This window comes from Brienomyrus brachyistius, unplaced genomic scaffold, assembly GCF_023856365.1.
Source record: "Brienomyrus brachyistius isolate T26 unplaced genomic scaffold, BBRACH_0.4 scaffold72, whole genome shotgun sequence".
NCBI lineage: Eukaryota > Metazoa > Chordata > Actinopteri > Osteoglossiformes > Mormyridae > Brienomyrus > Brienomyrus brachyistius.
Window position 1 is genome coordinate 380,208 of NW_026042347.1, and position 16,754 is coordinate 396,961.

A 16,754-nucleotide genomic window follows, 5' to 3' on the forward strand; every position below is an offset into this window, starting at 1 on the left:
TTGGGTGGTGAGATAAACACCTCTTCAGTTCCCAAACATCTCCTCAGGGGCACCTCAGCCGTTCCACGTACAGTATTATGTAAACTTCACCACCAGCTCATTTTACTCATTAATTTAATAAGTTAACAAAAGTCAAAGAGGTACTAATTAGCCATAAGATAATGATAGTGGTCAAGTCAAAAAATAGCTGTATGCATGGGGTGGGACTGCAGATACTGTGGTGACTGTCGGAGAGGCTGTGAAATGACAGAGCTGCCATGTTCTGACAGACATCATTTTATAGTTCTACACCAACATGAAGATCATTTGAACATCATCCTCTTTGACAGCTCAAGACTTTTACACAGTCCTGTATGAAGAGGAGAACATTCTGTGCCTGTGTGTATTATAAACAGTCAAATACGTAGAAAGTTGAGCCACTGCAGAAGTCTAGTGTAATAGAGCCAAAATGCTCTACAGGTAAAAGGCTCACACTGAAGTCATCACACTGACAAAGGAGAATTGTTAGACTGACTTTAAGAAATTTCTTCAAGTGGGAGCACGCAAATGAATTACTATACATATGACCAGGGGGCACATAACTGATTTTAGAAGAAACAGCGTCTTTGAAAGATAAAGTGGAAAAACCGGCAGACAATCCACATGGTTTAATGATCACACAGGTTCTTACAAACAGGAGTGCTGCAGACTGGAGAGCAGATGGGAATCCACAGGTTTAGAAGTGTTCAGGTGCCACGGACCAACAGCCTGCAACAATAAAAGTAAGCCCTTTATAGGGCTCATCCAGCCTATTACTCTGACCGTATTCATTGCAATAGAAATAACCCTCGCTACCTTTTTAAAACAACTTGAGACAAACAGTTGTGCTAACAGTGTTGATCTTTGCAAATATGTTGTTATCGGCAATAATGTTCTCGTGGATTTCTCTCCGCCTTACACTGTTATTGGCGATCACCATCTGCACCACAGCATCCTCCTGCTGCGGTGTCAAAATTCTTCCTCTCCCTCCTGTGGGAGGTAAACCCTGGATCCTACAGTATTGGGTTACAGTAAAAACAAACGTGCTCCAGAGCATGTGAGCGGAGCGTGAGCGAGGAGTGGAGCAGGCGGAATTTGTTCAGAGCGCGGAGCGGTTTTTTTAATTAAGGCTGGAGCAGTCGCTCTGTCTCGCTCCAATTTCGCTCCCATACCGCTCACACTACGACTCTGAGGCGTGCCCAAATCTACCCAGAATTCATCTGTACAATTATCAAGACCGTTACACAAATTGGCTGAGATGGTATTTGTTAAGTATTTCATAAAGGAAACTGATGGATCATACAAGTGTACTATTCTTATGAAACGTATAGATGACAATATTGTAGAGCAAGAACAACAATGCGGTGAAATTGTTTTAGTGAGTAAAGATTCACTTTGGAATCACTTTTCACAGAAACATGAAAGTGTGCTACATCCAGCCCATCGCAGGGCACACTTACACACACTATTCACTCACGCATGCACTCCTACGGGCAATTTAGCAAGCCAAATTATCCCCAACACGTTTTTGGACTGTGGAGGGAAACCAGAGTACCTGGAGGAAACCCCACGACGACATGCGGAGAACATGCAAACTCCACACATGTAACCCAGGCGGAGACTTGAACCCGGGTCCCAGAGGTGTGAGGCAACAGTGCTAACCACTGCACCACCATGCCTCCCCTTACATAAAGAAAATACAGAAAATCTTATCTTAAAATAAACAAATAAATAAATAAGAAAACTAATAAATAAGCCTAAATTAAATTAAAAGAAATTAATCACACACAGAGTAATTTTAAAGTACCAGCCATGTATTGTCAAAACAAAGTAGTAACTGGCATAAAATAAGGATACATGTCATTCCACAATCAATGTTTTAGCGACTTCATAGCGTCATTCAGGGTGGTGATGGCCTCTGTGTGAAAACTGTTCAAAAGTCTTGTGGTGTGTGTTTTTATTGTCCTGTATCGTCTGTCTGCCTGACGGCAAACGTCGGAAGAGATTATGAGCAGGGTGGGATGAGTACTTTATGATATTTGATGTTTTGCGGAGGAACCAGGGGTTGAAGATATATTCCAGGGTAGGTAGGTGTGTGTTGGTTATTTTCTCAGCAGCTCTGATTACTCTCTGCAGGGCATTTTTGTCAGCTGCAGAGCTACTGCTGTACCACACCAAGACACCATAGGTCAGGACACTCTGATGTTGTGGCAGGTTGTGGCAGGTTGATTCTCCTGAGAACTCTCAGGAAGTACAGTCTTTGCTGCACCTTCCTGATCAAGCAAATTCTGTTATGTGCCCAGGAACTTGAATGTTGACACCCTCTCCACAACTTCCCCATTTATCACCAGAGGCTGGTGATCCACCCTTTTCCTTCTAAAACCAATGATGAGTTCCTTTGTTTTCTTGGTATTTAACATCCAGTTGTTAGCTGTACACCAGTCTGCCAATCTCCTCCCTGTATGCTGTCTCATCTCCACTGCTAATCAGGCCCACCACAGCTGTGTCATCGGCACATTTCATGTGGATGACTGTGATATTGTGTGCTCAGTCTACAATATGTGTGATTACTTGCAGTAAGGCATAGAAATGTCTGAATAAGGTATTTAACAGCTGAAAAATATCCTCTACTTGGAAAACATTTTGCAAGCAATTAAAGGTTTGCTCTGTTTATGCAAATTTGCAATCTGTTTATGCTGCTGGCAAGAGAGATGCATTTTGAATGAATCCCTTGCATTAATTGTTAAACAGTCTATGCAGTTTGAGGTTTCATTTGGCCCCACTGGGAATTTACCCACAGTGCATTGGCAGTAGTCAAGTCAGTTTGTCTGTGTTAAAGTTCCCAAGCTGTGTTACTTTGAAAATGTGCCTCAAATTATACATATGTACATTTATCGTGAAAATAAAGGATTTGCTTAAAAAGCACCTGCTTTTTTTTGGCAAGTCATTGTCTTACACAAGGATGGTGTGAGGTTTGGTTATTAGCGTCTAATATATATATATATCCAGGACCAGGTTATTCAAGAAGCTAAGCACTAGGATGGTTACAGTCCCAGGCAAAATGGGTTCGAGAGAGGAAACCTGGCTGCGGTTTTTAAGGCTTGGGGATGAGGCTCATGCAAAAAGGCGTATTGAAAGTTACCCAATGGAGTTTCAGCGTCTGCGCGCATCTGAATTTTCAGCAAAAGGTAAGACGGACGGGAGGGTTGTTCTCGCGCAGTGACTTAGCGACAGCTCCGGGTAGCGGCTTCTCAAGCCAGTGGTTTAGCCACATGTTTGGGGCCACGCAAGACAGCTGCTGACCGCGGCTGCCCCCCCCCCCACTCCCACCCCCACCCCCGTCATCCCCGACCCTGCAGGGTGTGCTGACCTGACCAGCCTGGACACCATGAGTCCGCAGGAGAGGAAGCGACAGGGTTACATCCACGAGCTCATTGAGACGGAGGAGCGATACATGGCTGACCTTCAGCTGGTCCTGGAGGTATGATCTGCAGTGGGGCCCCCGTGAGGTCTTTGCACTTCAGTCTGCTTTAAGCATTTGCAGTTTTGAGTTTTTATATTCTTGTCATGGATCTCATGTATAGGGCTTTGAGTGTAGGTTTTTGTGCCAGAACATGTTTAACTTATTTTCCCTAACATTTTGTTATCCCTCTTAACCTTTACTAACCCTTTCCAACTTTGCCCGTCTCTCATTTTTTTTTCTCCAGGTGTTTTACAAGCCCATGTCTGAGTCGGGACGCCTGACAGATGTTGAAATGGCCATGATCTTCGTCAACTGGAAGGACCTGATTATGTCCAACACCAAACTTCACAAGTGTGTCTTTCCACAAGCTTGTTTCTTCTTGGTAGCTGAAATTCTTGGGAATGAAACGTGATCCGATGCTGCCACCTTGCTCTAGGAATACGAACTGCGAGTATCGTGTCCCACAACAGCACCAGAGTGAAGAGTGAAGTCCCAGAAATAGAGAAGTGCCAGGAAAAGGAATTATCTATGCAGTCGATGGATAATAACAAAACAGGCTGCACAGTTTTTGCACTTAAAGAACTGACTGGAATGTTTGTTGAGAATGGCACTGGCCAGCATTCTGTTTTTGAAACTCACCTGAACTTTTACGAAGAAATTGCTTGGTACTGGACTTGGCGGCCTTTGCGGTTTTGGTGATTGTGTTTGTGAATGGCAGGGCACTGAGGGTGAGGAAGAAAACGGGTGGCGAGAAGATGCCGGTGCAGATGATTGGGGACATCCTGGCCTCGGAGCTCTCGCACATGCAGGCCTACATCCGCTTCTGCAGCTGCCAGCTTAACGGTGCAGCCCTGCTGCAACAAAAGACTGACAAGGAACCCGAGTTCAAGGACTTCCTCAAGGTGAGGAATGGTGGGCAGCAGCCCTGGAACAAATGGGAGGGGTAGATAGTTCATTGTTAAAGGCTGTTCCAGAGCGATCGGTAAGCGGGAGAATTGCAGCCGTCCAAATGTCCTCAGTGAAAAAGCGGTAGCGGGTTAAATGGATGTTGAACTGTTCTTTATTTTCTTCTGAAATGAATTACAAAGATATCTTGCGGGCCAATACTATGTTCTATGAGACCTCTGGACTCAACTCTTCTAAAGCACCTAGACTGAAATTTAGAGTGGTGCTTTAGATAAGGACGTAGGCTAGGGTTTCTGACTCCTAAGTGTGTGTGTGTCTCTCTCTCAGAAAATCGCTACAGATCACCGGTGTAAAGGTATGCCACTGTCCAGCTTCCTGCTGAAGCCTATGCAGAGAATCACCCGCTATCCACTCATCATAAAGAACGTAAGTCCTGCACATTGTCACCCGTGGTCCCTCCTTCAGTGTGCGATGTGGGAGGCATGACGAATTAGCCTCATCCAATTTGCCTTGGATTTAGCTCAATTTGGGTTGCTGCTACGTATGACTTTGCCCTGCCAAAGATGCAGTTCGTGTCAATTCCTTTGGGGACCAAATGATAATGGTTGTGACCATCATCATGGTCAGCAAATACAAGAAAGAATGTGCTGTTTTGCTGGAGTTAAATACCAATGAAATGCAAAAACTTCAGGCAGAAGAGTGAGTGTTGGGGAAAGCGCCCGGCGTTTCCACCCCAACTCCACATTTACGAGACACACACAGGTTACAGTTTTACTTGCAAGGGTACCCACACTCTCTGCAATGCAAACTACAGCAGAATGTGTTACAAAGGGTGGTTCCCCTTGGCTTCTTTATTTATAGTCAATGGGGGGCGCAAGAGAGGGAAGTGAGATTCTTATCTAAGTAGGCAGCTGTTAACCACCTACTTAGAGTACAATAGCTAAGAGTATGTGGCTAGAAGATAAGAAATAACGTATACATATATATTTACACTCATTGCTGATCATACAGAAATGATTAACAACTGTTTCTTCAACCTAACAGTCCCTCCTGTTTATCATGACAGTATGATCAGAAGCATCAACATTGTAGAAGTTGCAAAAGCACTTTAGGTACAACCTTCATTTAGACCACATTGTCATTATCCTGGAAAACATTTAATTCCGTTTCTTCAGGTCCGAGCCCTGCACGGGTGCTTTCGGCTCGGCCGTCATTATGAATTATATGTCTTCTTCATCGCCATCGCTGGAAACAGGCTCTGTCTCTATAGTTTGGGTAAGGGAGAGAAACATTGTACTGCGTGTCCGAAAAGCAGCATTAAGAGCTTGATTAATAAACATTTTCAAACATGGTATAACAGTAATAAAACAACAGAAAAATAAAATGAAAAACAAAAGAAGAGGTAGGCATGTTTTCATCAGTATTGACCACCATGTTCCTGTAATAAACCAGTCTAACCAGGATGAGGAGGACTGCGGTCGACTGTCCATGGTCATCACTTTTTGTAAGTTTCGGAGGCGGTCTAAGGCAGATGTCATATTGGGTGAGTGCACATTGTCAGGAATGTAAGTGCAGCACGTTTGGTTCAGGAGGACACATACTCCTCCTTGTGCGGCTGTCAGTAGGTCTAATGCCATACGATTCTGGATTACCATCTGTCTGGTTATGTCTAATTGTTCATTTTGTTTTTGGTTAATCAGTATCGAATCATTCATAAATAGACCTAGTCTATAATTTAGAGTTTCTACGCGTAGCATGAGTTTTCCAATTCCTAGCCCAGGGAACAGGGCCAGCATAACTTTACTGCCTGTTCCCCACAATTTATGTTCAGCGGGCACGTCGGTTCCCCACACACTATCATGGGGTTGTATTGATATCGAACGCCTTCTCCTGCTTCTGAAGAAAGTTTTACTTTCCTGTGCTATCAGGAAGGTGTGATCTGAAACAAAAATAAGAGCGCACACTCCAAACCAGTTCGGTGGTAAGACAAAGTATGCACGAGGTCCACACAACCATGCTACTCCGTCCACCCAATATGTTCCATTACTGGGGCGAAGCATCGAAATTGGAGATCCATACATGCTGTCTACATATGTTAGGTTACAGTTCGTGGTGTTTCCTCCTATCCATCGCGTACCATTATCTTGCTTAAAACAAATGGCATGCTGATATGTCAGTGGGTCTCGGTCCATCAAGACAGAAAAAGGAAGTGAGACATTAGTTTTAGCAACAGCGAAGTCTACCCAGAAATCCTGTATACAGGTACCATTTTGAAACCCAACGTCATCTGGGTAGTTTCCTGTAGCCTCCTGATACTTAATTCGGACCACTGTCATTCTATTAGTCCCAGGTATAGTTATGTTCACATCTTCCCCTGCTAGCGAAAATATAAGGGAAAGACGGCTCTGGTATCCTATTCCTGCGAAAGAAGCAGCGCACTTGGCTTGGGATATGTTCATAGCTTTATCATACACCGTAGGTCCTTCACTATGAGTGGGCATTACTGAACAAACATAGCAATTTGTCACATTTTTCGCTGTTACAGTATCATGTACATATCGGTACCAGTAGTTTTGCATAAATGGATGTGAGTGGTCAGCGGGCAACGGGCGTAGATGGAAGTCATCATGGGTCCATCGCCGTAGGTGCTGTAATGGAGCTGGTGAGAGCCAGGACAACCATACAAGTCCTACAACAAGAATGACCCCTAGAGTCACTTTACCACATCCCCACCCTATCAGGGCCATCCTAAATAGAGTGCAGCTCAGTTGTTTTCTTCACCGGGTTGAGACAACAGCACCCTATTGGTTACTGTGCCTTTGTAGCGGACTTCCACTGCTACTCTGTTGCTGAGGCCTCTGATAAGGGCTTGATGGGTTTACAGTGACTTTTGTGTATCCAGGAAGGTCGTTCTGCGATCTTTACTGCTGTTGGTGTTGTGAGGAGGACTTGATAAGGACCGTCCCACCGAGGTGTGCTCCAATCTTTCCGCAACAGGACCTTGACCAGGACCCAATCTCCCGGCTGCAAGTTATCCTGTTGAGTAGAAACAGAATTTACCGGCAGACTACTGGGGCTATGTTTTTGTTGTGATGTTAGTAGTTTACGCATCCAATCAGCCAGCGTATTTTCTCGGTCTGCTTTTTCTATGTCATTCATTTCAGTTGCTAGGGGAAATGGTCTACCATACACTATTTCAAAAGGTGTTAATCCTGCAGGAGTGGGAGTTATTCTCATCCATAATTTTACTAGAGACAAACATTCTGGCCACGGCCTTTTTGTCTCTTCCATTGTCTTTTTTAGCCTTGTTTTAATAGTGCCGTTGGTCCTTTCCACTAAGCCTGCGCTCTGGGGGTGATACGCACAATGATTCTTAAGCGTAAAACCTAATGCTTGTGAGCAAAGGGACATAGTCTGATTTACAAAATGAGTCCCATTGTCTGATCTTATAATATGAGGTATGCCATAGGTAGGGAAATAATGGCTTACCAAACATTTTGCAACGGTCATTGCATCACAATGCTTTACAGGGTATATTTCTACCCACTTAGAAAAGGTGTCTATAATAACTAGACAGTATTTCTTTCCTTGTGACCAAGATAATTCAATAAAATCCATATGTACAACTTGAAACGGATACTCAGCTGTGGGGAACTGGCCACGTTTTGGTCTGATGTTTCCTTGTGCATTGTGTTTACAACAAATTAAGCATGTCCTACAAAATTGTTTTGCATAATCAGAAAAATTTATAGCATAGAAATATTGTTGTATGATATGTACCATCCCTCCTGTTGAGACATGAGTATTTCCATGGCTCACCAAAGCAGCTGTTTTGTATAAATTTTTTGGTAGGATGGGCTTGTCATTCATATAGTAAACTTTCTCTCGTTGTATTGCTCCTCTTTTGATCCAACTTTGTACTTCTATTTTAGGAGCATGAATCTGTGCATCACATAGCACATCGCTATCTATAAAAAGAATGTCTGCCACTGATAAGGTAGGTTGTTTCAGTGCCGCTTCTTTGGCGGTTTTATCTGCAAAACTATTTCCTGCGGTTTCTGCAGAGTCATCAGTCTGGTGTGCTTTGCATTTGCACAGTGCAAAGTGAGTCGGTAAATGCACAACGTCTAATAATCTAAGTAGCAAATTCGTATGAGTAAGAGATGTGCCCTGTGATGTTCTAAAACCTCTATTTTTCCAGACTCTTGCATGGTGATGGACAGCTGCAAACACATATTGACTATCAGTGTAGATAGTAAGTGACTTGTTCTTGAACAGTTCACATGCCCTGATCACAGCATAAAGTTCAGCCGCTTGTGCTGAACAAGTAGAAGGGAGTGCATTGGCTTCTAACACTTCAGTAGATGTAACTACAGCATACCCAACTTTATTTTTTTCCATATCATTTTTTGATGCTGAGCCATCTACATAAACAACTTCTGATCCTGGTATAAAAGTTTGCAGAATATCTGCTCTTGGTTTTGTTTGTTCTTCTATTGTTGCTTTGCAAGAATGTGGCTCCCCATCCTCTGCGGTAGGGAGAAGCGTACTAGGGTTCAATAGGCCACACCGCTGAAGTTCAATGTTACGTTGTGAGAGCAAAAGTGACACTAAGGTAAGATGTCTTGTATGTGTTAAGAATGGAAGCGGTGTCTGCAACAAGATTAGAGACACAGAATGAGGAACTTTAAGTATGAGGGGGTGACAAAGTACCAATTCTGCTGATACCTTTACTGCTTCTGCAGCAGCTGCACAGGCCTGTAAACACTGTGGAAAGCCAGCTGCTACTGCATCTAATCGTTTTGAATAGAATGCTAACGGTCTCTCTTTTGCTCCGAATGGCTGTGTTAATACTGCTTTCATATAACCTTGATTAGCATCTACACATAGGGTGAATGGTTGTTGATAATCTGGTAGAGCAAGGGTCACATTGGTTTGCAACATTCTTTTTAAATTTGTAAAAGCATTTTCTCCGTCCTCAGTCCATTGTATTTTGTCCTTTAGAGTCATCTCCTTCCCGTATATTAAATTTTGCAAAGGTTGAACTAGAAAAGCATAATCTGGTAACCATTCTCTACAATAATTGCATCTGTTGTTTAGTCTGTGGTTTAGGTGCTTCCTGTATAGCTTGTTTCCTTATCTCTAGCAGCGAGCGACCTTTTTGTGAAAGGTTATGCCCTAAATAGACAACTGTCTTTTTGCAGTACTGCAACTTCTGTTTAGAAGCTTTATGTCCAGTATTGTATAAATGCTGAAGCACAGTTAGGGTAGTTTCTTTGCAATGTTGTTCTGAATCTGCTGCTATTAAGATATCATCCACGTATAGTAATACCTGACTATGTGATGGTATTTCACAGGTACTCATAGAGTATCTAAGGGCCATGGTATATACATGTGGGCTTTCAGAAAATCCCTGAGGGAGTCTAGTATATGTATATTTTTTCCCTTTATAGGTAAATCCAAATAAATGTTGAGAATCAGGGTGCAATGGTACTGAGAAAAATGCATTACTAAGATCCACTACTGAGAAGTAGCTTTTATCAGGAGTCAATGAGTTGAGCAATAAGTGTGGGTTAGGCACGTCTGGTGCTGCATGTTGCACTATGTTATTAACAGGTCTTAAATCCTGCACCATGCGCCATTTCCCTGTATGTCCCTTCTGGACTGGAAAGATAGGAGTGTTGCAAGTGGCTTCAGGAGCCTCTCGCAATATTCCTGATGCTAACATGTCTTGCACTACAGGGGCTATACCTTTCTCTGCTTCAGGTTTTAATGGGTATTGCCGGACGGTGTTCTGATTTCACAGTTACTTTGTAAGGTGGGAATCCCTTTACCAGCCCTACATCAGTGGGGGAGGACGACCACAACCCTTCTGGAAGGCGATCTAGATCTGGACATGATCCCTCCTCCAGGGTTGAAAAAATTTGTCAGGTTGGGTCCTTTAAGTGTGTGGTGGGAGTGGTTTGAACTCTCCATCCCAAAGGAAACCGCCACACATTGTGTTTCTCATCATAGCTCCAACAGGAGCCAGATACGGGTTGGTAGTCATTGTAACTGTGCATAGAATCTCGTAAGAACATCTCTACATCTCTCCACTGCATCTGGGGTGGTTTTGAAAGAGATACGTGTGGTGTTCTCTCTCTAAATACAGCTTGTTGCTTGTTAGATAAAATGACTGAGGCTGCTGAAAACCCAGTGGTGGGGTTAACATACATATATTATACAAGTGTCTTGGAGGGCATGAAACGTTTTGTCATAGACATAATCTGGTCCAAGGGTGTCTTTGTACCACATAGTGACGTGTAAGGCATCGTCAGGCATGAACTGGGCCTGTCTAGGGGACTGCTTTTCTCTAGTTTTCCGCAATAATTCTCGTGTCTGTGCAGTTCCCCCTAGGTCCAGAGACCAGTAATATTGTGGTGTTGTGGTTCCTTGCACAACATAAGCTTCCTCATTTACGATTGCTTTCATGCCAGTGGCTGTGGCAACCACGCTAATGCCCATTTGTACCATAAGGTCTCGACCTAACAAGTTAACAGGACAAGAAGGGCTTATTAACACCTGTGCTTGACATTCAAGTCCAGTTTCCTTATCTTTTACTGCAACTGGGTTTGTTAACTGATGTCTGTCTGTCTGACCTCCTGCCGTTTTTATATTTATGACTGATGAAGAATATGTGACTCCGGGAGGACTGGAGGTTAGGACAGTCCTACATGCTCCAGTGTCACACAGACATTCATATACTTTGCCGTTTATGACTAACTTCCGACTTGGCAAGGTTTCCCACTGCCTTTCTGCTAATAACTGACACACTGCTTGTAAATCTATTTCCTTATCTAAAAGGTCTTGTAAAGTGACCTCCGTTTCCTTTCTTAAAATCACCTCTGTTTTGCCTCGGATGGTGTCGGTAACAGGGGCCTCCGAGGGGGGTCATTGATCATTGTTTTCAATGGAGTTTGGGTTATATGGTTGTTTCCCTACTCTACAATTCCTAGCTAAGTGTCCAGGTTTCCTGCATGTCCAGCAAATGTTATCTTGCTGAGACGAATTCCTGTAATTGTTTCTGAAAACACCTCTCCCCCTTCCTCGGCCTCTTGACCTTCCTCTGAATCCTCCCCTCCCCGGAGGATTCATTTGCACTAACGCTACTACATCTGAGGCGCTGAATATTGTGTCTGTCTTTTCCTGTTTCTGCGCTCTCTGCGCGTGTTGGGCATATTCTAGTGCTTGTTGGACTGAACCAGTATTCTGATGTACCCAATGTTTGTCAAGATATTTTCGCAATTCGGGCTTTAGGCCTGCGACAAAAGCTCGTTTTAGCTGTTGTTGGTACACTCCTACTGCCTCTTCATCAAATGGGATCCCTGAGTTTCCTCTAAATACAACTCTCATTCTATCCATAAAATCCTCAGGTTCCTCTCCATCTTTTTGTTTACATTGCGCTATTCTGCCATAATCTGCTCGTCTCATAAACACTATCTCTATCCTTCCATGTAATTGTTGCATACTCTGTTTTCTACGTACATCTCTTAACTTACTTTGTTCCAACCATGCATCAGAAAAAACATATTCTTTTTTTCTGTCTTTACCTTCTTTCTTATTGGTAGTCTGTAACATCTCCAGTTTTAAGTTTAGCTTTTATACAAAAGTCTGTGAGCTTTTATATATATCTGGAGTGTGGAGTTTTCCTTCAAACCCATGTTTTTTCCTCCATCTACTTATTTGTCCTGATCCTGGCTTATATCCTTCCATAAACTTCTCATCTCCCTCTAGTTCCATTTGTTTACTTTGATTCTTCCCCATTGTTACCTTTTAATGGATACACTACAAAAAATAAAAAATCCTAAAAGCAAGTATCTGGCATGAGACCTCAGGAGGACACTAACACGGCCTTCTACTGCTCCCTATTAGAGCAGCGGTGTTAGTTTTCAGGGATGAAACCCGTCCTTGATCCTTCAGTCACCAGTATGTTGTTGCTTTTAGGGTGGATCGTGTAGGTTAATCTAAAACCTATAAAAACACATCCACATACATCAATATATATATTTCCAACAACGCCTACTTTCTCTCCCGGTTAATTTCGGCTAACCTCAACCACATGCATGTCTTGGCCACCTACTTATTTAGGTGCCGTATCTCTCACTTGGCCACCTACTCACTTAGGTGCCGTATCTCTCACCTGTATAGTGTGCTCTCTGATCCGTCACCGAGGTCCTTCAGACATCACCAGACGTCGAGCGCAGTTCTAACCACCGGCCTGATGACGAATTCACATCACAGGTCTTTCTTGCACCCGACTTCGAGTGGCTGTCGACAGACTTCGGTGTCGCTTCTCTCGGCGTACTGGAGACGTCTTCGGGGTTCCTCGGATCCGGCTCGAAGGACCAAATTCTATGTTGGGGAAAGCGCCCGGCGTTTCCACCCCAACTCCACATTTACGAGACACACACAGGTTACAGTTTTACTTGCAAGGGTACCCACACTCTCTGCAATGCAAACTACAGCAGAATGTGTTACAAAGGGTGGTTCCCCTTGGCTTCTTTATTTATAGTCAATGGGGGGCGCAAGAGAGGGAAGTGAGATTCTTATCTAAGTAGGCAGCTGTTAACCACCTACTTAGAGTACAATAGCTAAGAGTATGTGGCTAGAAGATAAGAAATAACGTATACATATATATTTACACTCATTGCTGATCATACAGAAATGATTAACAACTGTTTCTTCAACCTAACAGTGAGTATGGGTATTGTGAAATGTTGGATGTCAACTGTTACAAAACGTGCTGCACCAGTTTATTTATGGATGGATGGATGGATGGATGGATCTGATTAACATCAAACCGCCAGTAACTTCACTCTACCCTGAACTCCACAGTCCTTGTCCAAAGACAGAGTTCATTCTTAGGCAGGTCCCAGACCTATTTCCAAATCTCCTGCTCCCCAGGTTCTCGAGAACACTCCAGAGAATCACTTGGACCATGGACACTTGCGGGAGGCTCTGGACAGGGCCGAGGAGCTCTGTCTGCAGGTCAACGAGGGGGTCCGGGAGAAGGAGAACTCCGACAGGTTAGAGTGGATTCAGAGCCATGTCCAGTGTGAAGGCATCACTGAGGTGAGCACATCTAATGCAACTATATCACGAAGCTCTTGTCTATAGCCTGGGTTTTATATAATCTACAATATTCCCTCCTGAAGTTCTTAACAAATGTTTGTTTACATGCACAGCCTCTAACAAAGTCGTCTACAGAGTTAATCCTACTACAAGTTAGGGTCTGGATTTTTGCAGCTTTCCTACAGTTTACTGGACACTTCCAATTGTTCCATTTCCCTACAGAACTTGATATTCAACTCCTTGACCAACTGCCTGGGTCCCCGAAAGCTGCTACACAGCGGCAAGGTCTATAAAACTAAGAGCAACAAGGAGTTATACACCTTCCTCTTCAATGACTTCCTGCTGCTCACCCAAGCAGTGAAGCAGTTCACCTCATCAGGGACGGATAAGCTCTTCAGTCCCAAGTGCAACATGCAGTTCAAGATGTACAAGAACGTGAGACTCTTTTTCATGCTGGGGAGTAATGGAGGGGGCTAGCAATACCAGACAGTTACATTTACGGCACAAAATCATACATTGCGTTTTAAATGAACTTTTCATATCCATACAATTCGGAGTAGAACTTTCTAGAAAGAGGTGCCATTTCCTTAGTTGTATGTTTAGCCCATTTTTACGGGCTTTCTCTACTGTGTGTACTTCCAATTTAATGCGAGTCTATGACCCGATTTTGGTCTTCTATCCAACCAGCCCGTGTTTCTAAATGAAGTTCTGGTGAAGATGCCCTCCGATCCGTCTAGCGATGAGCCAATCTTCCACATCTCCCACATCGACCGTGTTTATACTCTCAGGACAGAGAACATCAATGAGTGGGGAAGGAAGGGAGTTAGAGAAGAGACTAAGGAGAATTGAACAAGGAAGCTGTGGCTTCAGTCCACAAGGAGGCTCCCTCGGTGTCCTGTTCTGGTAACAAATCAGGTGTTTCTTCTTATTTAATCAATCAGGACTGCCTGGGCGCAGAAAATCAAAGCTGCTTCAGAACATTTCATAGAGACTGAGAAGAAGAAGCGAGAGAAAGCTTACCAAGGTGAACTATTTTATTTGCATTTAATCCTTTTCAGTGTCTTAGCATAACCCTTCAGTCCAGTTTGATTATGTAATGGTTTTATTCATCTGTCTACAAAATTGCTTGTCCTTTTCCTATTTAATTTAGTTATATGTATGTGTGTGTGTGTATATTTATGTATCTGTAATATAAAATCCTCTAAGTCACCAGTATATATTCATTACCCTATTCAGTGTTTCAGAACCCTGACCCCATGTTTTAGTCCATGTTGGACGTTTCACAGCCAGAACCTACAAACCCCATGAGCAAGAATTTGTTTCTTCCAACCAGTTGAGCATAGAGAGTCAGTCAAAGGCTACTCAACTGGTTTGTAAAAACAAAATCTTGGTCTGAGTTTGTAGCTGAGCACTGGTTTTTCCTGAATTTGAGTTTCCCTCTTTTACACAGCCTGTCCTTCCAGTGAACACATCCGTTGCAGTTTAAGAACCTACTACTTTCCCTTTTGGTTGCTGTACAGTCTATTTATGCAGACCTTCATTACTGAACCCTTGATAACCCTATCATAGACTGCAGTGCCCCATTAACTACAGTTTTTTTTTCCAGTTGCTGTATCTTATTTCTGCCAATTCCTTGGGAGTTCCTTGCATCTTAACTTCTTTATTATGAATCTTATTTATTGTTCCTTGGTCTTTCGACTCATGCATCACTTGCTGTATGCATTTCCAGCTCGTTCCCTGAAAACCAGTGGCATTGGCCGCCTGCTGGTCACTATTTTGGAGGCCACAGAGCTCAAGCCCTGCAAGCCCAATGGTGAGGGTCAAAGGTCAAGTCCTATCTCCCGAAACTCCAGCCGCTAACCCCCTAATGCCTTGTACCTCATGTATGGCTTGATGGTTGGGTTTAATGGTTTTTTTTGATGGCCTACACCCTCCAGGAAAGAGTAATCCATATTGCGAGGTGACCATGGGGGCACAGTGTTTCACCTCCCGGACAATAAATGACACAATCAACCCCAAGTGGAACTTCAACTGTCAGTTCTTCATTAAGGACCTGTACCAGGATGTTCTATGTGTCACCATCTTCAAGAGGGACCAGTTCTCTCCCGATGGTTAGTCCTTTCTTCAGATGTTTATTTCTCCTCTTTTTACACGTTGACACTTCCTGAAATTCGTCTTGGGAACAGTTCTGATGTTAAATGTGCTGATGTTAAATTTCCCTTAGAAAAATTTGGGTGTCATATTTGAAGTTTCGTCTTGTTTTTTTTTTTTTTAATTTAACTTTTAATTTATTTTTAATTTATTTATTTATTACACGTCATTTTAAGTTTCTCCATGGGGTATCACTGTGGTTTCATGCTTCAGGGTTCTGGTTCCATATCCTCCCCCTGGTTCTGTGTGTGTGAGTTTGAACATTCTCTTTGTATTTGTACGGGTTACTCCTACAGCCCAAGAACACATACAGATGAACTACGTTCTCTACTTTATGCCCTGGTATATTCTGCAGTCTCACTGCAACCCTTCTACTAGATAATTTCTTTTGTGTTTGACCGTTTATTTCTTTCCCCCCCCTATTGCTTAATTTCTTTTTAAAGAAAATTAGACACAGGGTCCTGTGTTCTATTACTAGCGTTTGATGGTGGCCGCTTTCATCATGGCTGCTTGTATCATTGTTAGACTTCCTGGGCCGCACTGAAGTTCCTGTGGCCACCATCAAGAAGGAGCTGGAAAACAAGGGAGCAGCGACAAGGCGCCTGCTGCTGCACGAGGTGCCGACAGGCGAGGTGTGGGTGCGCCTGGACCTGCAGCTGTTCGACCAAAAATCTCTCAAATGAGGCGACGCGGATTGGTGCCATGCCATACGCCCCCCGCCCCGCCCCCGCCTCCACCCCGCTTCCCAAGACAAACGGACAGAGCTGAGGCTTCCTGACGAGATGCTCATTCCGATCCCCGGAACCAGCGGCAAGCATCAGCAGAGCAGGTTCTAGGCTGATGCCACGGGCAGTCCGGCTCCAGCACAGACAGGGTTCTGCCACGTTCACTCGCCAGGTGGCGTCTGTGAGCTGAGAGCTGTATGCCAGTGCTGCTGGAGACCGTCTGGACTCCTGAGTACTTCTGATAATGTGGACGTTTGACACAAATGCAAAATATAGGAAAGCCCTTTTGGGACTGATTATTGTTTACCACTGGATATGGTAATATCTCAGGTTTTTGTTTTTCCTGTCAGTTGTTTATAAAACCAAAAATATATTATGTC

General features: G+C 43.5%; 1 protein-coding gene across 1 annotated transcript in view; it reads left to right on the forward strand.

The window, feature by feature from the left end:
* Positions 1-16,366, forward strand: part of LOC125726463 (intersectin-2-like) — a 125,127-nt gene extending 108,761 nt beyond the window's left edge. Inside the window, exons 27-33 of the mRNA XM_049002831.1 lie at positions 13,331-13,498; positions 13,721-13,933; positions 14,186-14,304; positions 14,440-14,522; positions 15,228-15,311; positions 15,436-15,609; positions 16,175-16,366. Coding sequence (XP_048858788.1) covers positions 13,331-13,498; positions 13,721-13,933; positions 14,186-14,304; positions 14,440-14,522; positions 15,228-15,311; positions 15,436-15,609; positions 16,175-16,332 — 999 coding nt within the window. The 3' untranslated portion in view covers positions 16,333-16,366. The remainder of the gene's footprint in view (positions 1-13,330; positions 13,499-13,720; positions 13,934-14,185; positions 14,305-14,439; positions 14,523-15,227; positions 15,312-15,435; positions 15,610-16,174) is intronic.
* Positions 16,367-16,754: the final 388 nt, after the last annotated feature.